Below are 24288 nucleotides of genomic sequence, written 5' to 3'. Positions count from 1 at the left end.
ACCGGTTTGGCTCAGTGGATAGAGCGTTGGCCTGCGGACTGAAAGGTCCCAGGTTCGATTCCGGTCAAGGGCATGTACCTGGGTTGCGGGCACATCCCCAGTGGGAGATGTGCAGGAGGCAGCTGATCGATGTTTCTAACTCTCTATCTCTCTCCCTTCCTCTCTGTAAAAAATCAATAAAATATAAAAAAAAAACCAAAAAACAAAAAAAACACACATAAGTCTCAAAATGTAAACTGGGGTTGGCCTGGAGTGGCAGAATTATCGCTGAATTTTTAAAAATCTGCTGTTGACCAGGAACTGAAATATAAATGCCCACAGGAGACAGCCTGGTAACGTAGTGAGGAGAGTGGGTAGGCAGGGGCTGGGGGAACTGGCAACGCATGTCCTTCTCATGAGTGTGTCCATTGCTCAGCTCCACATGGGAATGTAGGCCTAGCGGGGCACAGCCTCCTACTTTTCTATATCTAACTCTTTATACAAATACCTCTCAGCTTTAAAATGCTGATCACTAATTTTTCTGAGAGTCATTTAGGTGTAAGTCCAATAACACATGTTCAGGAATTGTATGCTGAAAACTACAAAATACTGATGAAAGAAAACAAAGACCTAAATTAATGAAGAGATATGCCATGATCACGAATCCTCAAATGCTGTAATGATAGAGACAGAGAATAAACTAGTGACTGCTAGGAGTTAGGGATTGCTGGGGGCCGGGTGGGGGTGACTATATGGGTGTAGCAGTAGGTAGATCTTGGTAGCGATGGAACGGTTCTGTATTTTGGTTACAGCAGCAGTTACTCAAATCCACACAGGTAATAATTTGACGTAGAACACATATACACACACTGTCAATGTTCTGGTTTTGAAATTGTACTATAGTTAGGTAAGATATAACCCTTGGGGCAAACTAGGTGAAAGGCACGCAAAACTTACTATCTTGGCAACTTCCTGTGAATCTATAATTATTTCAAAATAAAGGTTTGAAAATTGGGGAGAAGGTTAAAAGAAAGAAAACCATTCCTTACTCTAAGCTGAAACCTGCCCCCTTAGACAGTCCACATGGATCCTAATTCTCGTCTTCAGGGCCCCACGCTGTATCTGCTCGGAGACTTGCAGACAGGGGACCTGTGCCCCCATCCTGGTCTAGCTAAACAGTCCAAAGCACTGCCCCCATCCCATCAGGTGCGCCAACTTTGTTTCCAAATCCTCTTGAACTGATTTATCCGCCTGAGATTGGAGTCCTATCCTTGAAGATGTGAGGGACACTATTAACAATTACGCCAGGGTCAGGGGTATAAACCACAACTCTATTCAGCAAACTGAGTCCTGTAGTCAGTCATCTTTCAGATAATGGATGTTGGGCAGACAGGGAGCCAATTCCGTGGCCTGGCTTGGCCTCGGTATTTCCACACCTTAGATTAAGCAGAACCCCGCTCTCCATGTGGATCCTAATCTTGTCTTGAGGGCCCCACACTATCTGCTCAGAGATTTGCAGACAGTGACCACACCCCCGCACCCCACCCCCGGCTGTGGGCTACTGCCACAGTCAGAGCCAGTCAGTGAGGGGCTCATTGAGCTCTCAGCAAAGCAGGCCCTGGGAGGGCTCCCCCACCCCAGCCCTCACTCCCAGGAGGGGGCGCTGAAGCTGGCCAAGTTCACATAAAAGGCCCCTGGAGACAGAACAACTTTTTCAGTCAAAATGGCAGCTCATGATACCATCAGCCCCGACTTCCCACTTAAAACACAAAAGAATCCATTTAAACAAACACCGTTAGGAAAGGAGAAGCCTAAAGAAAGTAAATATTTGTGGAATATATTTATACCTTACTTTCCCTTTCATCATGGCAGTGAAACTTAAAGAGCTATCTGTGTGTTCCTTAAGCTGCATTTTGCTTTGTTGAAGGTGTCTGGGGGATGGAGGACTAGTCCCTTCAGAAGAACGGCCTTGGCGATGGCGAGAGAAAGGCGACTCCCCCATTCTGTGAGGTATTATGGGGCAAGGCTGGGTGTGGGGCAGAGGCAGACTCACCACAAAGCTAATGGAACAGTAGCCTCAGGCCCCTCCCTAGCAAGACCCCCGTCATGGTCTTACACCTAATATTGTTTTCTTTTGCTTAAAAAAGGCCCCCTAAATCAGTGATTTTCAACCTTTTTCATCTCATGGCACACATAAACTAATTACTAAAATCCCGTGGCCCAACCAAAAATATACTTTTCTGCCGATCTGAAAAAAAAAATTAGGTATAATTTTCATTCATTCACACCAGATGGCTATTGTTGTGTTGGCTTTTGTCAGTTTTTCATTTGATCATCTAAGGGAAAAGCGGTCCATGCCTTTGACTAAATAGTCAGGTATTGCATGTTTTAAAAATTCTTGTGGCACACCAGTTGAAAATCGCTGCCCTACATTATAGAAGCCCAGGCCCCACCAGACCTGATCTCCTTTGAGGTTGGTTTTAATTTTTCCTTGGCTGCATATTGGCTGCACCTTGTGTCCGAGGAGAAACGTGGACATCTCAACTAGAAGAAGGAAGAAAGGTCCACTTGCCTTGAGCTTCTCAGCAGCATCTTCTATCTGGTTTCTGTTGCCAACTTGCTGCTGCTTCTTGATGGCCAGCTGCCTTAAATATTGTTGGGTGAGTTTCTGTATGTGAAGGAATTAGGGAAAAAGTCTTAATACTGTCACTTTCACGATAACAAGGCTCTGCAGGAGTCATCTCTCACCCCTGCCTTGTGTTTCTGCTGGTATCTGAGACTCAGGAAGGTGAGATGATTTGCCCAAAGTCAAGTAGCAAGTTAGAGGATGAGCTGTAATGAGGGCCACTCTGGTCCTCAGGGATTCTTCAAACCATGATGCCCTCCCCGCTCTTTCTAGGACCAGCCTGTTTGTGACCTGATCTTCCAGTCCCTCAAATAGGACCTTAAGGCAAGCAGCGTGAGGACAGGGGAAGAGAAATCACGTACAGAATGAATATTAACTGAGCACCTAACACATGCTGGGCCTTGTTCCGGGAGCTGCCCTTGTGGAACGTGCATTCCAGGGGGGTCTTGTGGCCCTCTGGCCTGGACTGGGGTTCAGAAGATCTGCATGTGTGAGAGATCTGTGGGGTTCATGCTCCCCTCCTCTCCCTCCCACCTGAAATGGCTCCCTTCCCTACCTCTGCTTTTTGCAATAGCCACTTTTTCAAAGGCCTGCTCTGTGACCCTCTCCCCACCAGTGGGACTTTACCCCATCCCCTCCCCATCCCAGCCGTCTTTCCACTGGCCTTATCCTCCACTGACCAGAGGGTGACCTAGAAGTGTTGGCCGAATCAAACAGAATTACTAAGGGCTGCCAACTTCAACTGGAGCCACCCAATAAGTTATGAGCACAAGCCCCAGAGTCAGACGGGACCTCCTGGTCTGAGTCCTATGAGGTGACCTGGGCAAGTGACCTCATTCCTCTAAACCTTGGTTTCCTCAGCTGTAAATATGGGGTGGACCTCATAGAGTTGCTGTGGAGAATACGTGCTCAATTAAGTGTTTAGTGTAGTGCTTGGCAGACAGTAAGTGTTTGATAGAGGAAGCTGGCCTTATTTTAACAGCCAACAAGCACTTGCTACTACTATGTGCACAGTTTGATTCTAGGTGGGGTGTGGGATGGGGACACAATAGTAACCCAAGTTCCAGGAGCACACCCTTATCCCTCTGTGATTTCTAAGCCTTCAAGTCCAGCTCCTGTCCATCATCCAAGGATAACTTGGCCTTCTGATGCCTGTGCCCTCCAGTCAGAGGCTATTTCTCCTATCTTGGTACTTGGTGAAGCCCTACTCATCCTTCAAGGCCAGTTCCAATGGCACCTCCTCCAGAAAATCTCCATGGGCTTCTTGCCCCTGGTTCACACTGTCTTCTATCTGGCTCCCACTGACCATTAGGATTCCTGGTTACAAAATTTACCACACTGTATTGTCACTGTTCTCCACCCCCCCTCCACCCCCCCAACTCAAGAACTCCTCCAGGTCTGGGAAGAATTGATCTATTCCTTGACTCATGGCACAAGGTATGTGCTGAATGGATGTTTGATGAATGAATGAATGAATGAATGAAGGGATGGATGACAGATAAATAGGTGAGTGAGCGGTGTGTGGATACAAAATGAGTACCCATAGGTAGGAGGATAGACTTACCTACGAGACCCACAGCCATATCTCTGGACAGCACCCTTAGCAACTGGAAGACAGTCTTTTGAGGAGCTATTATCATCACAGCCATTTTATATAAGAAAAGGAGGCCCTTAGAGGCACAGGCAGGCCTTGAACCCAGGACCCCACTTGCTGGACTGGCCCTCACAGGGCCCATTCTCACTCAGAGCTCCAGGAAGCCTTCTTGGCTTCTCTTCCCAAAGCAGTCTACATTTCCCTACCCTGGCCCTCCTTTTCCCTCCAACCCTGACTTAAAACTTTAGACGGCAGGGACAAATTCTGTCTTACCTGTTTCCCAGCCTGGAAAAGCAGGTGCTTAATTGTTATTTGTGGAACAAATCAAGAAAAGGAAAGTGTAGGCAGATGCTGTTGCCTCCCTCACACGGCCCCAGGGTGAGGCCACTGACTTTTAATACCCTTAATCTCTGCCTGTCTATGCCTACAGTGAGGGTCCATTCTCACCTTGGAGCTCCAAAGTTGTTAACAATGTGGTAGTGTTAAGTCAGCCACACAAGAGAAAGAGGGTCTTGATCGTAGGGCTGGAAGACTTCCTGGAGGTGTTAGTGGGAGAATCATGTGCTAGAGATGGGTGGGCCGCCTACCCCAGAGAAGTGGAGGGATTTGACCAGAGCCACCGAACAAGGGGCCACAGGCTGGACCAAGAGCCCAGAGCCCCTGCCACTATTAGGATTAAACAAGGGGAAGGCTCCCAGGTGAGAATGGACCCGTGGGGGCAGTCCACCGCGTGGAGTCCTGGGTTCAAGAGCTGCCTCTGCCTCCAGACCTTTCCTTTCCTTATCGATACAATGGCCGTCCTCGCTCCCACCAGTGATGCCTGTGGAACTGGAGTGGGTGTGGAGAGGGAAGGGTGGGGCAGGGTAGGTAGAGGATGCCCCTAGCGCAGGCAGGCAGTCCAAGCCCCTCTCTGTGGGCGCCAGGAGACAAAACCAGAGACATTTATGTAGCTTCCCAGGCTGCCAGGCTGTTTTCCAGTAGAAAGGGATTTTAATCTAGCTAACAGGCAGATTTTCTTCTGGCCCCAGAGCAGTGCGGCGGGTCCGCCATGGTGGACGAGGTCAAGGGTACATGCGAAACAGCCAAGGCTCCCGCGTTCTCACTCTCAAACCCACCTGTTCTGCAGGTAGACTGGTGGCCGTGGCTCGCATTCGTTCTCATTATGAACAATACCTAGGTCGGCCGCCGGGCTGCCTTGGGGTTTCCGGGTCCTAACGGGAACTGGGGAACTGGCGGGTGGACCCCGGGCTCGCCCCGCGCCCCCCGCGCTCCCGCCCCGCGCGCCGCAGCGTCCCCACCTGCACGTGCGCCGCCTCTTCCCGAGCCAGGCCCACCGGGTGGCCGCGGTGCGCGCCCAGCACCGGGCAGAGCGCGCACACGCAGCGCCGGCAGCGGCGACAGAAGAGCTCGGCCACGCGGTCGCCATGCTCTGGGCAGCGCCAGCCGCACGCGTCCTCCGACTCGGCGGGGCCCGGCTCCCCAGGTGTTCGGCTTAGGGCCCCCGCGCCCGCCATTCACTCCCACTGTTCGGCGTCGCTGGTGCAGGAGGAGCGCTGGTGGGGAATCGAAACCGGACGGCGGGGCGGGGCGGGGCCCCGGCTCTGGCTGGCCCGGCGCTGGGATGGAAGATGGCAGCGGGCCACGGCCGGGGGCGGGGTGGGGGGACCGTGGCTGCCTCCTCACCCTCCTGACCCGCAGGGTGCTCGCCCAACCCACCTGCCCCCACGGTCCTTGAAGGCTCAGGCCTGGTCTAGCGGCTTTGTGCCTGGCCTAGAGGTGGTGGCCGCAGCAGAAATGGGGGTCCGCTCCTGCACCCCTTAAAAACAAAACAACCGGCTCTTTCCCCAGCAAAATGGATTTAGTGGGGGCAGAGCAGAGGAATTGCAATTCGGGACGAGCAAGCTATTGCAAAAAACCATAGGAAGTCCGACCAGGAGGGGTCGTTCTGAAGGAAAGTCCATTAAAGGAAAGTGGGAGTTCAGGGCACTGACAGCTTCTCATTGGCTGAGTTGCTGGGTAACAAAGAAATCTTCCTCGGGGGAGTAGTCAGGGGGCACCCAGTCGCATTGACAATTCTTCCCGGTGGGGTGTGTATTGACTTAGAGGGTAGTGCCTGAGGGCTCCCCCTTCTGGCCTCCCGACTCTAAATGAGGGTTCTCTTTACTTTCACAATCCTATTGGGCTAAATGAGGGAGGGTTCCCTTTACTTTCACATTCCTATTGGGCCCCCACCCTTTAGTGAGGACAGTCTACCCTGTCCATGGGGCCAAGTTAGCTGTGGCCTTCCGGGTGGTATGCATTTACCTACACTTTTCACTTTCCCTTGATTCTCTCTCGCCATTTCCCCAGGAGAAATAACCATTCCCACAATTTTAAGAAACACCCTGGAAACTCCAATTGCCCCCAGGTTAAAGTCTCAGCCTCAACGGAATTTACTAGGTGTACCGGTTAATAATGCAGGGTTTTTTTCCCCAGTAGATGGAATTACACATATGTTGATATATATGCGATTTGATATGTGTGCTATTTTGTTGTATTGACAACAAGCTTCAAAACTTCATATGTCAAATTTTCTGAAGGTGTTAACATCATAGATATTTTTACGCTTAAAATGTCGAATTTCATGCCAAAAAAGAGCATTTGTGGGAAGTTTTAATTCATTACTTTATTTTGAAGAAAAGTGCTGCTGAAAGTTATCGTATACTTCCGGAAGCTTATGGTGAACATGCTCCATCTCAAGATACTTGTGAACGCTGGTTTAAACGCTTTAAAAGTGGTGATTTTGATGTGAAAGACTAAGAATGTCCAGGTCAACCAAAAAAGTTTGAAGACCAACAATTACAAGCATTATTGGATGAAGATGCATGTAAAACTCAAAAACAACTTGCAGAAAGATTAAACGTTGCTCAGCAAACAATTTGCGATCATTTGCAAGCAATGGGAAAGATTTTAAAGGAAGGAAATGGGTGCCACATCAACTGAACGAAAGACAAATGGAAAACCGAAAAGTCATCAGTGAAATGTTGCTTCAACAGCACGAAAAGAAGTATTTTTTGCATCGAATTGTGACTGGCGATGAAAAGTGGATTTATTTTGAGAATCCCAAACGCACAAAATCGTGGGTTGATCCAGGTCGAGCATCAACATCGACTGCAAGGCCAAACCGCTTCGGAAAGAAGACAATGCTCTGCATTTGGTGGGGTCAGGAAGGTGTGGTGTATTGTGAGCTTCTAAAACCAGGTGAAACTGTTAATACTGATCGCTACCGATAACAAATAGTCAATTTTTAACCCGTACCGGTTAAAAATGCGGATACTGGTTAAAAATGCAGATTGACCATTTACCGGTTAGTAATGTGGATTTTGTAATCAAAGAAAACACGATAATTTCAAGAGAAACATCAAAAGTGCTTTATTCAAAGTAATGTCCATCGCTAGCTACACATTTCCCCCATCTTTCAGGTGATTTGTGGATACCATTCCAATACAACTTTTCTTGTTTTGAGGCAGACCATTCAGAGACCCAATTTTCCACTTCTTCGTATGTTTTGAAGTGCTGCTCAGAAAGTGCATGTGCCATCGATGGAACAAGTGGTAATCTGAAGGAGTAAGGTCTGGTGAATACGGCAGGTGGGTTAATACTTCCCAGGCAAGATTTTTTAACGTGTCTTTAACTGGTTTTGAAGTGTGTGATGGTGCGTCATCATGAAGTAAAATTACTTTGTCGTGTCTTCTGGCCCATTCTGGTGGTTTTACAATCAAAGCATGGGTCAAATTGATTATCTGTTGTTGGTAGCGATCAGTATTAACAGTTTCACCTGGTTTTAGAAGCTCACAATACACCACACCTTCCTGACCCCACCAAATGCAGAGCATTGTCTTCTTTCCGAAGCGATTTGGCCTTGCAGTCGATGTTGATGCTCGACCTGGATCAACCCACGATTTTGTGCGTTTGGGATTCTCAAAATAAATCCACTTTTCATCGCCAGTCACAATTCGATGCAAAAAATACTTCTTTTCGTGCTGTTGAAGCAACATTTCACTGATGACTTTTCGGTTTTCCATTTGTCTTTCGTTCAGTTGATGTGGCACCCATTTCCTTCCTTTAAAATCTTTCCCATTGCTTGCAAATGATCGCAAATTGTTTGCTGAGCAACGTTTAATCTTTCTGCAAGTTGTTTTTGAGTTTTACATGCATCTTCATCCAATAATGCTTGTAATTGTTGGTCTTCAAACTTTTTCGGTTGACCTGGACGTTCTTAGTCTTTCACATCAAAATCACCACTTTTAAAGCGTTTAAACCAGCGTTCACAAGTATCTTGAGATGGAGCATGTTCACCATAAGCTTCCGGAAGTATACGATAACTTTCAGCAGCACTTTTCTTCAAAATAAAGTAATGAATTAAAACTTCCTGCAGTCCTAACTGGTTTGGCTCAGTGGATAGAGGATTGGCCCTCGGACTCAAGGGTCCTGGGTTCAATTCCGGTCAAGGGCATGCACCTTGGTTGCGGGCACATCCCCAGTGGGGAGTGTACAGGAGGCAGCTGATCGATGTTTCTCATTGATGTTTCTAACTCTCTATCTCTCACCCTTCCTCTCTGTAAAAAATTAAAAATAAAAAACTTCCTGCAAATGCTTTTTTGGCACGAAATTCGACATTTTTAAGCATAAAAATACCTATGATGGTAACACCTTCAGAAAATTTGACATATGAAGTTCTGAAGCTTGCTGTCAATACAACAAAATAGCATACATGTCAAATCGCATATATATCAACATATGTGTAACTCCATCTATTGAAAAAAATCCGCATTATTGACCCATACACCTAGTAAATGGGTACAGCCATTATGGAAAACAGTGTGGAGGTTCCTCCAAAAATTAAAAATAGAACTACCATATGACCCAGCAATCCCACTTCAAGTCAGTATGTTAAAGAGATAGCTGCACTCCCGTGTTCATTACAGCAGTATTCACAATGCCAAGATATAGAAACCACTGAAGTGTCCCTCAATGGGATGAATGGATAAAGAAGATGTGGCATAAGCATATACAGTGAAATGTTACTCAGACCTAAGAACAGAAGTCCTGCCACTTACACCATGGATGAGCCTGGAAGTCTTTATAACAAGTGAAGTAAGCCAGACAGAGGAAGACCTAGATGGCATCACCTATATGGGGAATCTAAAAAAAAAAAAAATACTTGATTGTGATGATCATTTCACAGTGTGTGCATATATTAAACCATCACATAGTGAAACTTAAACCATATGCAGCCTAAATACGTACAGTTTTTATCAATCATACCTCAATAAAGCCGGGGGAGGCGGGTGAGGGCAGCGCTCATCTATAAGGCCTTTGGCTTTTTTTGTTGTTGTTAATCCTCAACCAAGGATATTTTCCCCATTGATTTTTAGAGAGAGTGGAAGGGAGGCAGGGAGGGGGAGAAAGAGAAAAATCATGTAAGAGAGATATATTGATTGGTTGCCTCCCTCACGAGGCCCCAGTCATGGGGATCGAACCTGCAACCCAGGCACGTGCCCTTGACTGGGAATCAAACCCGAGACCCTTCCATGCATGGGCTGACACTCTAACGACTCCAGGGTGAGGCCCTTGACTTTTAATACCCTTAATCTCTGCCCTGTCTATGCTCTAATCTTGGCTTATTTCCAGGCCAGGGAACAGGCAGTTTTATCTGCTTCGAACACACTTCCCCCAAGTGCTCACTGCTCTGCTTGCTCCTATTTACCTTTCAGTTTCTGCCTAAATATCACCTGCTCCAGGAAGCCTTCTTTGCTTCTCCTCCCAAAGCAGCCAACATTTCCCCTCTCCTGGCCCTCCCTCTTTCTCCAACCATGACTTAAAACTTCAGAGGGCAGGGACAAATTCCCTTTTACCTATTTCCCAGCCTGGAAAAGCAGGTACTTACTTGTTATTTGTGGAACAAATCAAGAAAAGGAAGGTTCCATGTATTAAAATGTGTAGGCAGATACTGTTTATTTTGTTATATTCTTTCCATAGCACGATTCCACATCTATTTATTTTCACTTTTATTATTATTATTATAATTATTATTTTTTTACAAAGGTACAAGGAATTTCAGAAACAACATTAAAACAATCAAACTGTTCAGGCACGGTTTCATAGAAAAGCATAGCTCAATGTCTGACTTCCTGCGTCCCTCTATGATACTCAAGTTTTGTTCCAGGAAGAACAATTACTGTAGCGCTAAGGTGGAGATGCCCTAAAGCTCATCTCCCAGTGCTGTCTTCATTCTCGGAAAGTTCCTGAGTCAGCAGTTGGGGGTTCCCAGGGCCTGGAGTAGAAAGACCAGTGCACATTCCGTCGCCCTGAGCGCAAGGGACTGGCCCTGCAAGTTCCGGGCAAGTCCCACTTCATCAATCAAGAACATAAAACAAAAAAGTAATTTTTAAAAAATGGCTTAAAAAAATATCTGATAAAAATTACCTATCCCACTCCCTTGCTGTGAAATAATTTAAATAATTTACTCTAGATGTAAAAAAAAAGAAAAGAAGAGAAACCATTTGTTCATGATGCCTTCGCATTTGTTTCGAAGTGTGAGGTCTGGGCCCCTTTGGGGTGGAGAGAGTTTGCGACATTCAGGAAGCTCCCCAGACTCAGCCCCACCTCCACCACTTTGTAGCCAGTGCCTACGGGCATGACCGTTTCCTTATTCTCTAAGGCTCACCTTCCCTCCTGAACATGGGGTAACCATGCCTGCCTGACCCGAGTGAGAGTTAGATGTGTCAGTGAGTGGAGGTTGGAGGGCTTTGTAAACTGTGAAGTGCTGGCCCCAAATGAGGCAGGAGAGATGACCCCCGTCCAGAATGCTGCTTTTCCTGACAACACCTAGGATTTGGTCTTTGGCAAGCTTGGCGGGCCCCAGCGGCTGAATAAACGGTGGATAAGACAAGCAACTGGGGTGTCTGGTATGTGCAGCAGACAGGGGAACTCAGCCATGGCTAAGGGAGGGCGCAATCAGAGCCCCCATCCTGTGGGAACAGGGCCAGGAACAGAGACCTGGCAGAGGGCTCAGAACAAAGCTTCCTGATTTTAGCCTTAGAGGACTTAGTGGACAGAGTTGGAGTCCCAGCACCTGCCTGGTGCTCCTTGTCCTCATCTGTAGTGTAGACGAGTACAGATGGATTAGCCCGAGGGGTCTCCACCCCATGTATTGCAGAATCACATGGGTACTTACAAAACCCTACACAAGGCCAGGCCCTACTCTGCTGATTCAGCTTCGATTGGTCAGGGTTGGGCCTGGCCATCGGTATTTCCTGAATGCTCCCGAAGGGATTCGAATGGACAGCCTGGGCTGAAGCCTACCAGGCCAGGTGGCCTCCTGCAATCCCCATCCTAGCTCCAGCATTACCCTGCGCAAGGGGCAAACATCCTTGGTCAGGAGGCACATTTGCCTCTAGCTGAGCCACTGTATCGACCACCAAGAGAGAACCTCAGAGAAGGGCTCAGAACACAGATTCACAAAGGAGGGATGCAGAAGACGCACAGGTTGGAAGGGAACTTTAGGACCATGTGGTCTCGCTTCCTTGCCTAGTACAACCCTCCTCCTCCCAAAGCCCCCACGGCTGGGCCGCCAGGGGGTTCGAGGGCAAACTGTCCACACTGGGCACCCTACGTCCTGGGAGCCTCTTCTGTTACCTTGGACGGACACCTGCCTACGTCATCCTGGCAGAGGCAGGCTCTGTGACCTGAGGGCTTTGGTGGCTGTTGGGTCTGAGCAATGCCCTGAGGCCCGTGTCCCACATCAGGGAGTGTCTACCCGCCTGGGCTGATTCTGGCTGGAGAGAGGATGGTGTTGTCCTCCTCCTTGTATTCTAGAATCGGGCTGGACCTTGACTTCTTTCCCTGAAGTTAACCTCCCCCTGCACTTTTGCCAATGTCTTGTGAGTTCCCAGTGCAAAACCAGCTCACCACCCTACAGGTAATTTTCCTTAGGCCAAGGCCAACATTTCTTGTCTCCAGTGGTAGATCCCAGGGCCTCCTTGTTCAGATGGAGAAATTGAGACCAGAGAGGGAATGACTGGAGGCCACTTCAAATCAGGGATGCCCCTGAGGCCAGAACCAACGGATTCCTGCTCTGTGGGCTGAGAACTGGATCAGAGCAGAAACAGCAGACAGACGGACAGTCCCAGGAGCGCAGAAGCTCAGCCCAGCCACGCACTCTCTGGGGACCTGCAGCATGTGCCTCTCTCTGGGCCTTAGTTTCCCCACCTGTAAAATGAGAAAGTTGGGCCAATCACTGGTTTTCAAACTTCTAATTTTTTTTGAGTCGCAGAATTGCGTATTCCATCCAAGTCCATATGTATAAAACAGGAAGGAGAGCTGTCCCGTCGGAAGGGGGTAAGGGGGCACAGCCTCCTGCTTGGCCTGCCCCAATCTATAGACCACAGTTTGAAAATCACAGGCAGGTTTACCTCCTAGGTGCTTGTAGCTCTAACTTTCCACAGTGTCCTTTCCTTTGGGAAGTGAGAGCCTATCACGTACCCTTACAAACAGAATCAAACAGAAGGCAAGGTGTCATCTAAAAAGAGTCAATTCAGACACCGTTGTTTCGAGAAGGCAAATAGAAAGCGGCACCATGTTCCACTGGAAACCTGCGGCGAACGAGTTTCTTTTTCTGGTAAAAAATATAGAAATAGTGGTTGTTCTCGGGGGGACTTGTGGTTTGGCTCTGGACCTCCCCATGGAGCCAAGTGGTGTCCCTGAGGGCGAGGAGGGCGGAGACCTCTGCTCAGTACCATTCTGAGCTCATCCGCAAGTTTTTGATCTCCAGTTCCAACTGCTTGGCCTGGACCTCGCGCTGGGTCACCAGCTCCCGGAGTCTTCGGATCTCCTCCTGTTGCCGATAGAACATCTGCAGCAGCTGGGAGAGCACAGAGCAGAGGGAAAGGCAACGTAAATGCCCTGGGACTTGAGGGGGCAGGACCCCAGCAGAAAGGATAAAACATTGTCCCTTTTGGACTCAGAAAGGTGGAGGTGATTAAATTAACGTGGCTGAGGCCTACGGGGACAGCCATTGCATTGATCTTTTACAAAAACCTTGTTTCCTTCACCTAGTAAATGAAATTAAAAGACTCGGCATTTCAGACTTGTGTGTGTGTGTGTGTGTGTGTGTATGGTTTTTTGTTTTTGTTTTTGCCTCCTTAGATTCCCCCGTGGGATGGAGGAAAGGATATTTGGCCCTGGTGTCTGGAGATTGGAGTTTTCACCACCACTAAACTGTGTGACTTCAGGCAAGTTACTTTCCCTCTCTGAGCTTTAACTTCCTCCTCTGGGAAATGGGGGTCAGAAAACTAACGTCAGCATTATCACAGCTGCTGCCGCTGTGCGGAAGGGCACCAGGTGTTGGGTGCTCCCCTAAGTAAGGATCTTCGTTATCTCCCCGGATGCTCACAACGGCCCTGTGAGGGTCGTGGTGTTAGTGCCCCCACTTTACCGCTATGGACACTGGAGCTAAGAGAGACTCGGCCCCTGGGGCCAGCGTCCTCCAGGCAGTGCTCCAGAGAGCTAGGATGAGAATCCCTCCGTGAGATGGCAGCCCTTGAGTTTTTAGCCACTACCCACTGACTCCCAGGGCTGCTGAGAGAACGCGCACAGATGATACATCAGTGCCCACTGTGGGACCTGGCACACAGCCGGCACTTAACAAATGTTGGCTCTGAAAGCACAAATACAGTGCCAGAACTGGAGGGGTGCTGATACCCACCAAGCAAAACCCTCTTCATTTCACAGATGGCTCTCCACCCTCTGTATGCAAGCCCACCGCCTGTGTGTTGAGTGAATGAACCAAGGGAATTGCCAGTAAGTAGCTAGCCAGGCCACACAGCTGGTGACTTTTCTCACCCCTCACGTCTCTGCCCCCTTCTCCACACCCACCCCAGTGCAGGCACCCCCACCCGCCTTCCCACCTCGTTCTCTGTCTTTGGTGGGGGGCATTCAAAGATGTCAAAGCCGTTTGTGAGCCAGGTTTTCTTCTCCTCCAGCCTGTGCTCTGCTGTCCACCTTGGCGCCTTCTCCTCGAGCAGAGAGAAGCGCCTCCGGCCATCTTCCGCAACCAGTGCTTCGGTCTGGTCCGCGAGGTGAGGCGAGGTGGGGGACAGGGAGTTGGAGGGAGGTCTTTCTGGGGGCAGAGGCCGAGGGCTCAGCAGCTCGGAGCCGGGCCTCAGGGACACCAGGACAGGCCCTGGGAGGGAAGCAAAGGCCGTGTGAGGACTGAGTGCCCATAAGCACATGGGCATGGGGGCACTGGCACAAGCAGGCATGCGCAGACACACAGACACACAAAAGGTGTGGGAGTTTCGGCCACATGCAGACAGGCACAAGCCCACGGACCAGGGCACTCAGAGTGCGAATCAGGGTCCCACGCATGTGACCTCCTAAGGAAGCCTGGCTTGTAGGAGCGGCAGGGTGCATGCCCTGGAGCTGCCCCGGTTCCGCGAGCTCCTCAGGGAAGCGTTGCCCTTGCTTTGTAGGGACAGTCCCACCACACCGCCCTGCCATCCGTCAGTTCACGAATTCCCCCCAGCACGCTGGGTAACAGGGGAGGCAGGCTCACAGAGAAGGGTGAGGAAACTGGGGCCCAGGGAGGAGCGAGACTGTCTATGGGTTATACACAAGTGGGGTTTGGCGGGTAGAAGGAGAGGGAGATCCCAATCAGAGAGGCAGCAGCTGGAGTGGGGGCTGGCCCTCATGTTGACAGGACAGGCAGGGTGAGTCAGGGCAGGCAGAGGGCACCCAAGGGCCTGGGTGGGGGCTGCTGCATAGAGGGCCTCTGGAGTGATTGTGGAGGTGCAGGTGGGAGGATGGGCATAGGGTCCAGCTGACACTATCCAGTCACTCTGCACAGCCCAGAGCTTAGTAGTTTTCCATGGAGCAAAATCCCTTGACTTGGAGGGAATGTTCTGAGCCACTCGGGGCAAGTCCCTGCCTTCCTGGACCCTATCTGACCGTCCCAGGGGCGGGGGACTGATGGTGAAGGACCAATCCTCGGGGTTTCAGGAGAATACAAATACGGTCCAACCCCTCTCAGCCATCTGGGCCATAGGACACGCCATTTCCCCCCACATTCACCCGCCCAAGGCCTCTTCTGGGCTTTCCTCACCTTTATTTATCCCACTGAGCCACTCCCTGGCCGTTAGAGAGGGCTGGGCCCCTGCTGTGGGCGGGTAGATGTCCTCTTGGTAGGATTCTGACTGTAGGAGAAGTCAGGACAGTGAGAAGTGGGTGGTGGGGAGGCCGCCCACGGGAGGGCCCTTAGAGAGCTGGGGGTCAGAGAGCAAAGGGTCATGCCCAAGGTCATCACACAGCAACTCAAGAGCAGAGGTGAGGCAAGAGTCAAGACTCCTAGCTCCCAGGATGCCTCACTGACCACGGAAAGGCCTGCCCCTTGAGGAAGTGGCCACCAGCCTCCCTATTGCTGCCTCGGGCGTGGGCTCCAGGCTCTGGGGATAGTCTTCTTGGGAAGGGTTCCCGCCTCCCTGCAGACCCCCCACCACCCTTACCCGCCGGGGGACGATCATGGATATCGGCTCGATGAGGCTTTTGGTTGTGATCAGCTTGTAGAAGCGGAAGATCTCACAGGTGGACACGTCGAGACCTCTCTTTGGCATGAAACCTGCGGGCAGATGGTCAATTAGGGCCAAGCGGTTCCAGCCGGGCTGGGGCCACAGGGGCCGGTGTAAGTAGCAAAGCCAGGCTGCACACCTGGATGTGAACAGACACCACCTCCTCCCCCCATCCTTCCCATCAACAAACAGTTCATACAGGAACACCTCCGCTGGGCCAGGCACTGTGCTGGGGAAATGGGGTTGAAATCCTCAGACCCTGGCCCCGCCTTCAAGAATTTACATGATTTTAGCTGGACTTCTGCAGGAAGTGTGCTCTGCTCTAGGCCCTGCCTCGCCATCCCCACAGCTCCTGCCCCAGATGCCCTAACAGAGCATGCCTGGCTTTCTTTTGCTTATTGTTAGCATGGTACATCTTTCTCATCCCTTTACTCGTGATCTAGCTGTGTCTTTATGTTCAAGTGGGTTTCTTGTAGGCAACATGTAGTTGTGTCTTGTTTTGTTCTTTTATCCCCAAAGACACTGGAAAAGCAGGGACTCTCTTCGGTCAGTCTCTCCCATCTCCGTGCTACTGTTTAACCCAGTGGTTCTCAACCTTGGCTGCACATTAGAATCACCTGGGAATCTTTTTTAAAATCCTGATTTCTGGGCCACATCCTCCGGAAATTCCGTTTCTTTGTTATGGGGTGGGGCCACAACATTAGTAACAAAGAAACAGAATTTCCGGAGGATGAGGCCCAGAAACCAGGATTTTAAAAAGATTCCCAGGTGATTCTAATGTGCAGCCAAGGTTGAGAATCACTGGTTTAACTGCTTAACCTTGGCCTAGAACACCTTCATTCTCTCCCATGCTGTGCTCTGCCTCCTTTCTCCGCTAAAATGTTGCCTCGTTCAGGAAGCCGCCCAGAGAACCTCCTGCACACCTAACCAGAGCTCCCCCGAGCCAAGCTGTTCACCCACCAGCTCCCCTCCCGAGTGTGGGCCCCTCCAGGCTGGGCCGGAACCTGACTCGTCCCTGTCCCCCCAGGTCCCACGTGGCCTGGGCGCCCCACACTCACCGATCCCCTTCTGCGGGTGGTAGGAGCGGTACTCCGTCAGGTAGTTCAGGTGAGGCTTGTCGGCGCTCACCTCATAGTAACGGATGTTCCCGTCTCCCTGAGGGGGAGGAGGGTGTGTTCAGAGCCGGTCCCCAGCAGCCCCCACCTGCCCCCTCTGCCATGCAGCAGAAACCTGGTGTTCATAGTATAGTATCACCTACTACACACAGGGAACACCAGGGAACTGTCACCAAGGCAGTAGGAGGGGCCTCATTTTAACACTCTGTCCCCTCAACCATGACCCAAAGCCCACCCGGGTGTCTCCACGGCAGAAGCTCTGGGGGCACAGGGTGGAACCCCACCCCCATCCAAGAGCTGCACACAAGGGCCAGAGCGGTGTGTCCTGAGACCAGCCAGTGGGTCTCACCTCTAGGAGCATATCTGTCACAGTGGCTGCGGGGCAGGGTGGGGGATGCTGCTGCTGGCACGGATGGGTAGGGCCAGGGCTGCCAGAGACAGATGGGAGACCTACCCAATGAAGACCTGCTCTGCCCCCAATTAGAAGGTGCCCCTGTGAGACACACCCACTGGTCCCTCCTCATCTGGACCCAGAGTTGGGGGAGGGGGAAACCAGTGCAGGGTGTTTAGCCTAAGCCCTGGGCCCAGGTGCTCTTGGGAGCCAGGAAGGTGGGAGAAAGGGGCTGTCCCTGCCCCTGCCTTGCACCCCAAGGGCCCCAGGCTGCTGTCTGGCCACCAGTCGGGCTAGGCTTAGGGGAGTTCTGCCTCCTGCCTCAGGATTCCATGAGGCCACCTTCCTCCCGGCCAGACTGACCTTCCCCACCACGTAGAGCATGTTGGTGTCGGAGTCATAGAAGGGAAACAGCACGCCAGAGGAGCCGTCCAGGTCCTCCTCTGTGAGAGGCACGGAGAGGTCGTCCTGCAAGGGAAGGGGGCCAGGTCACTCCTGGGGTCCTCGGTGGTGCTCTCTGAGCTAAGAATTCCTGCCACGGGGCTCTGGATGGGTGTGTGTGTGTGTGTGTGTGTGTGTGTGAGAGAGAGAGAGAGAGAGAGAGAGGAAGAGAGAGAGAGAGAGAGAGATTGAGTGTGTGTATGTGAGTGTGAGAGAGATTGAGTGTGTGTATGTGAGTGTGTGAGAGACTGCGTGCGTGTATGTGAGTGTGTGGGGGAGAGAGAGAGAGAGAGAGAGAGAGAGACTGAGTGTGTGTGAGAGAGATTGAGTGTGTGTATGTGAGTGTGTGGGAGAGAGAGAGAGTGCACCACCTCATATTTTGCAGCATTTTGCCCACAATGAATGACTTCTCACACACCTGGTCTCACTCCAGCCTTCCACCACCTGTTTCGTTATTTATTCTTATAGATGAAGGAGATTCAGAGAGAAGGAAGTGATCTGTCTGGTCTTTGAAACTCCGGCCAAGTGCTCCTTGAATCAACACTGCTTGACCTGCCCCTCCCCTCCCCTCCCCCTCCCCCTCCCCCCCTTCCCCGGCTGCACCCCTGCCCCAAACATGCAGCTCCTCCTGCCCACTTGCCTCAGTCCTTCGTCCCAAGCTCTGCTCCAGCTGTTCCTTCTGCCCAGAAGCCCTCTCCTCCCTTCCACCCAGTCCTGGTCCAGACGCGCCCATGTGTCCCTCCCTATCCTCCGTCCTGACCAGCCTCCCTCTTTGAACGACAGGATGCACAAGGTCTAGGCTTGTGCCATCAGGCTGTTGGCATCTTCCTGTTATTCATCAATACATTCAATCAATGAGTGAGTGAGTGAGTGAGTGAGTGAGTGCATGAAGCCAGAACTCAGCAGAGGAGCGATGTTGGGGGTGCGTGGGAGACTCACCTGGTCCCACAGGGCAATCTGCCGGTTGTTCCACCGGGAGGTGCCTGTGGACAGCAGCTTCTTCAGGTTCCCCAGAAACAGCACTTTGTTGGCCCGGTGCCCCTTGTAGCTGGCTTCCTGGAGGGACATGTGCGGTCAGGGACGCCCTTGCCTTTGCTTACGCTGCTGCTCCACCTGCAATGCCTTCCTTCCTCACCCCAACTCTGCCTGGAGAATCCTTCCAGGGCTACTTTTCTGAGCTGCAAGAGGCAAATGTTTGCCCAGTTCCATGCCCTTGTTGAAAGATTATTGAGCACCCACTATATGCAAAGCATGGGGCTGGGCTATCTCATTTAATGCTCTGAGGGGAGAGACTAACAGCCCATTCTTGCAGATGAGGAAACAGAGGCTTGGCCACCTAAAAGTGCTTGCCCAAGGTCATGTCTCATAGCGGATCAGCAGTGGTACCCTGAGGTCTCCGACCCATGTCATGCGCTTTGACGGAGCTGGGACACACTGACAAGTTTTGGCGTGAGACCAGGTTCAATACTAGCTTTCGATGTGGGCGTGTCGCTTAGCCTCTCTTCAGCCTCAGTTTCCTCATCTGAAAAATGGGATAACACGTGGGAAGGCTTGGGTAGAACTTATGTTACTGTAATGAACAGCATTACGGCCCTGTTCTCAGAAGCCTCCACCATCTCCACTCCACTCCTTGCTCCCCTGACCCCAAGCCAGACTCCAGCCTAGCACTGACCTGGAGGACGGTCCCTGCTCGGGGGTCGAGAACCCGAATCTTGCGGTCTTTACAGGTGGTGGCCAGCAGGCTGCCGTTGGTGTTGAAGGACATAGAGAGGATCACGTCTTGGTGACAGTCAATTGTCTTCACGGGGCTCATGATTACAGACTCCTTTGTATCCAGGTTCCAGACCATCACCTGCGCGGCAAAGAGCCGGCTCTGAGCACAGTGGCCTCCCCGCCCCTGGCCCCCACAGTCACACGCCGGCCGGGCTGTAGTGAAACATGGTATCCCCCGGAGGGAAGCCACAGATGGCAGTCTGGCCAAGAGGCCTCCGGTGGGAGGATGGATCTGCGGCTTGAAGCTGCCACGTGGTGGGAGGGGAGTGGGGAGTCAGGCTGTCTTGGCCGTGAAAAAAAACAACACCATCTGCCTGTGCCTGGGAGCAATGAAACACCCACGCTAGGAGGACCTGGGGGACCAGCGAGTCCAGGGGGTTTCAAACAGCAGTTCCCACCTCGCACAGACAAACAGGACGGCCATGTCTGGTCGCACAGCTCCAGGGCAATCCATTCCCACAGCCTGTGATGTGAACAGTGCCCCCTGGCGTTGTGTACAGAAGGACCTGCACAACCCAAGCTGTCGCCCTGCAGACACACCCCCCCAGACAGATAAAGAGCACTCTGGTCTGAAGGGGGAGGGGGCCCGCCCCACTGCTCCCGTTTTATCCAGCACAGAGGCCCCTCAGCTGCCTCGGTAAAGCCCTATAGAGCTGTGGAGGGAAGAGTTTAGAAGCCACAGCTGTGGTCACACCAACTCCATCTGTGTACAGATTGAGACACTGAGGCTGGAGAAGACAAAGACTTTCCCGGGTCACACTGCAGGTCAGCGGTGAGTCGGAATAGAATCTCAGTCGCCCTCACCGTGGATTTCCCCGCTCCACAGGGCCCAGCCCACCCCTCCGGGCAGAATACTGGGTTGAACAGTGTCCTCCCCAAACTTACTTCCACCTGGAACCTCAGAATGTGGCCTTATTTGGAATAGGGCCTTTGCTTATGTAATTAGTTATAATGAGGGAATACTGACTCTCAGTGGGCCCTAAATCCTATGGCTGGTGTCCTTTTTTTAGATATTGGTTTCAGGGAGGAAGGGAGAGGGAGAGAGAGATAGAAACATCAATGATGAAAGAGAATCATTGATCGACTGCTTCCTGCACGCCCCCCACTGGGAGCCAAGTCCAAAACCCAGGCATGTGCCCTGACCAGGAATTGAACCATGACCTCCTGGTTCGTAGGTCGACGCTCAACCACTGAGCCACACCAGCTGGGTTGACTTATAAGAGAAAACACCCAGACACACAGAAGAGGAGGCCAGGTGACAACGAAGGCAGATTGAAGTGATGTGGCCACAAGCCAAGGCGTGCCAGGCGCCTCTGGGAGCTGGAAGACTCGCAGAAGGATTCTTCCTCAGAGCCCCCGGGGGAGGCCCGGCCTCCTCGCACCTGGATTTGGGACGGCTCGTCTCCGGAACTGTGCGGGAGTGCCTTTCTGTTGTCTTCAGCCACTCGGCGTGGCTGTTTGTTCGGGCAGCCCCAGGGAGCCGCACACGGACCCACCTTGTAGTCATAGCCGGCGCTGAAGAGGATGTTGGCCGCCGTGGGGTGCCATTCCACCAGCCCCACTCTGCGGGCGTGGCCCACCAGCTCCTTCCTGTAGGCTGTGAAGTTCCTCGACAGCAGCTGCTTGGGGATGGCCCAGATCTTGATCTGTTGGGGGTACATGGCCCAGGGGAGTGTTAGCCGGGCTCGGCCTTGGCACCCCACCACCCTAAGAGCTGGCAGTGGCCAGCAGCAGGGACGGGGTGTTCGCTCTGCATCCACCTCTCAGTGGAGGGGCAGCTGGGGCACCTCAGAGGGACGGGCTTTGTCAAGGTCCTCCCGCCCAAGCAGGGGCTGGTGTTGACCAGAGATGAGTGCAGGCCTCCCCATCAGCCCCCCCGGTGATCTTTGCATCCTAATGTCCTGAGGTAGTGGGTGGGTAGATGGGCCACAGGCCTGACTCTCAGGCTCGGTGTCAGAGCAAATCTGCCTTCCAGCATAGAACATCCCCCAAAGTACAGTGGTCTCCTCCTGCCCCTTGTCTCAAAGGCCCAGGGTGGAGCCTTGAATGGCAGGAGGAAGGGTTTGTGCTGAATCTTCAAGGCACTAGGGAGCCAGCCAACACAATCTCTGGAGCAGGACAGGGCAGGCCCTTCTGAAGGGGCCCCTTTTATGTTCCTCGGCATCCTCTCTATGGAAACTTAGAATTTTCTACCTGCTTGTCCCGATGAACTGGTGTGTTTCTTTTGATCAGACAGTGAGGGTTCTGCAGTGCATTCTATTTCCCTTTTTGCCTGGGCTGCCAGGCAGCTCTGAGCTAAAGCTAGGGCTCAGTAGCTACCGCCCTCCATTGCCAACGTTTCTACTATTATTTCCTCACTTCCTCCATCTGTGGCTGCTGCACTTTAGAGAACTGGCATCGTGCAGTGGGAATAGAATAAGTCCTCAGTCTGAGGTCTGGCTCTGCCTCTACAAACGGTGTGATGTAGGGCAAATAGCTGTACCTCTCAGATCCTCGGCTTCGACACGTCGGAAAATTGTCCGACCTTGTGAGGTTGCTGTGAAGGGAAGACTGAGTGAAATGGTATGTGCAGTGAGGAACACAGTGGGCTCACAATAAATGGTAACTATGAAATGTATCCTTACTTGAATCACCTGATCATATTTGTGTCTTTTGTTTTAAGCTATACCCACCACATTTTAGAAGTGGCCTAGAATAAAACATTATACATAACACTGAACATTGTGGGTTCAGGGATTAGGTCCCTGGTACAGAACAGGAGCTCAAAAAAGTTGGTGGGACTGAAGCTTTGGGGTGGTTCTGGTGTCCATATTCATATATGGTTCCCACCCTAATCCTTTTAAAATTTGCTTAACTACTTTTTGAAAGTGGCACAGTATTTTCTGGCCACAATAAAATTGCTCCTCATAGCATTTTAGAGTTCCCCCAAAAGAGGGACTTTCCCAATGGAATTCATGAATCTCACTGGATCTTCACTAGGCAGCTGGAGCTATTATGCCCATTTTAGAGGTGGAGAAACTGAGGCCCATGGAGAGGAGGGGTCATGCCCCAAGGTCAAAATCTAAATGACCCCCCTCCCCACACAGTAGCCTCCCCTCACGAAGGATGAAGGAGCCAGGAGCATCAGAGCTGAGTTCCATCTCCCTCTGCCCCAATCCCACTCCTTTTGGTCAGGGAACAGCCTCATGTGCCGATACTCACCGTGGCATCTTCAGAAGCAGAGGCGATTTCAAAGTCGTCAAAAGGGTTCCACTTGATGTCTAAGACGTTCCCTCTGTGCCCGCAGACCTTTGGGTAGTGGGGGTCCAACTTTCCTGTCTGCAAAACAATGCCCGGGAGGAGTGAGGGGCGAGGGGGCTAATTCCACTTTAGCATCTGCCGGTCACTCACTCAGTCAGCAATCCCTGATAGACAGGGAAACATAAGGGGCAGAGCTGGGTGTGACTCCGGGACTCACCACTCTTCCCGGTGTGACCCTGGGGGAGTCACATCCCTGCTCTGAGCCTCAGTGTCTCCCTCAGTAAAAGGACACAGGTGTTTCACAGGGTTGGTGTGAGGGTCAGAGGAGGCGAGCTGTGGAAAGGGTCTGGCGCAGAGCCTAGCACATAGGAGGCGCTCGATAAAAGGGCATTTCCTTGCACACACTGCTGGTGGGGAGGCAGAACTGGTGCGGCCACCTTGGAAAACAGTCTGGCAGGTCCCCAAAAGGGTAAACTTAGCTACCGTACGACCCTACAATTTCACTTCCAGGTATATATATCCCCAAGAGAAATGAAAACATGGGTCTACAAAAAACTTGTACATCAATGTTCACAGCAACATTATTCAAAATTGCCAGAAGGCGGAAACAACCCAAACATCCATCAACAGATGAAAGGGTGTACACAAGGCAGTGTGTTCGTACAACGGGGTATTATTCAGTCAAAAGAGAATGAAGTACCGACGCATGCTACGACAGGGATGAAACTGGAAGCATGCTGAGTGAATCAGTCAGACATCAAAAGCCACTGAGATGATGCACCAGAGGTGGTTTCATTGCTTGAGCATATTATCACATCCTCTGGTACCTGGTATTCAAAACCCTGACTAAATGCATATGAAAAGTTCAGAACAGGTAAAGCCACAGAGGCTGAAAGCAGGTGAGTGGCTTCGGGGAGGGGCAATGGGGAATGACTGCTAATGGGTACTGGGTGTCTTTTTGGGGGTGATGAAGCTACTTGGAAATTAGAGAGTGTTGGATGCACAACCATGGAAAATACTAAAACCCACTGACTCCTACACTTTAAAATGGCGAGTTTTATGGTATGTGAATTATAGTTCACTTCACCTCTCCCCTTTCCTGCTGAGAATTCCTGTGCAGGTGCTGGGGGACACACAGGCCCCAGAGCGCATGGCATGAAGCCCTGAAGCTGAAAATCCCAACCACTCTCCCATGACACACTGAGGTATTTCCTGGGCCATGGGGCGCCACGTGGGTTCAGGCATAGAACCGCATGGGTTCAGGGAGTTGGCAGCGACCAGCACACTCATTTTACACCCCACACGGCACGGTCCCGGCAGCACACGGAGCTGGGCCAGGCCCTCCGCTCGCCCGTGCAGCGTGGCCCACACGCACCATTGGCCTCGGGTTCGGGAGCCCACCCACCAGAATGCCCTCCGACTGCTCTCAGAGTGAAAGAGCTGAGAGGAAAACGGGCCCACATCCCTTCATTCAGCAAATCTTTAGGAGGAACCTAGGAGACAGCACTCTGCCAGGTGCTGGG

The 24288-nt window shown here is 51.5% G+C and overlaps 2 protein-coding genes across 4 annotated transcripts in view; both read right to left on the bottom strand.

Moving 5' to 3' along the window:
- Positions 1–5733, bottom strand: part of TRIM14 (tripartite motif containing 14) — a 40684-nt gene extending 34951 nt beyond the window's left edge. For all 3 annotated transcript variants that reach the window (XR_011473390.1, XR_011473391.1, XM_070431101.1), the window contains exons 1-2: positions 5498–5733; positions 2552–2647 (exon numbers count right to left, since the gene is read on the bottom strand). Coding sequence is in view for 1 of the 3 variants with exons in the window: in XM_070431101.1 (XP_070287202.1) it covers positions 2552–2647; positions 5498–5713 (312 nt within the window). In the remaining 2 variants the exon portion in view is untranslated. The remainder of the gene's footprint in view (positions 1–2551; positions 2648–5497) is intronic.
- A 4448-nt stretch (positions 5734–10181) lies between these two features.
- CORO2A (coronin 2A) overlaps positions 10182–24288 on the bottom strand; it is a 45160-nt gene continuing 31053 nt past the window's right edge. Inside the window, exons 3-12 of the mRNA XM_070431100.1 lie at positions 22727–22843; positions 21022–21171; positions 19425–19604; positions 18692–18808; positions 17675–17779; positions 16864–16960; positions 15743–15855; positions 15343–15433; positions 14150–14424; positions 10182–13104 (exon numbers count right to left, since the gene is read on the bottom strand). Of these exons, the coding sequence (XP_070287201.1) occupies positions 12973–13104; positions 14150–14424; positions 15343–15433; positions 15743–15855; positions 16864–16960; positions 17675–17779; positions 18692–18808; positions 19425–19604; positions 21022–21171; positions 22727–22843 (1377 nt within the window). The 3' untranslated portion in view covers positions 10182–12972. The remainder of the gene's footprint in view (positions 13105–14149; positions 14425–15342; positions 15434–15742; positions 15856–16863; positions 16961–17674; positions 17780–18691; positions 18809–19424; positions 19605–21021; positions 21172–22726; positions 22844–24288) is intronic.

This window comes from Myotis yumanensis, unplaced genomic scaffold (assembly GCF_028538775.1).
Source record: "Myotis yumanensis isolate MYYU_CA2020_CCGP unplaced genomic scaffold, mMyoYum1.0.hap1 SCAF_12, whole genome shotgun sequence".
Taxonomy (NCBI): domain Eukaryota; kingdom Metazoa; phylum Chordata; class Mammalia; order Chiroptera; family Vespertilionidae; genus Myotis; species Myotis yumanensis.
The sequence above is the reverse complement of the archived record's forward strand: the minus strand, read 5'-3'. Positions and strand labels throughout refer to the sequence as shown.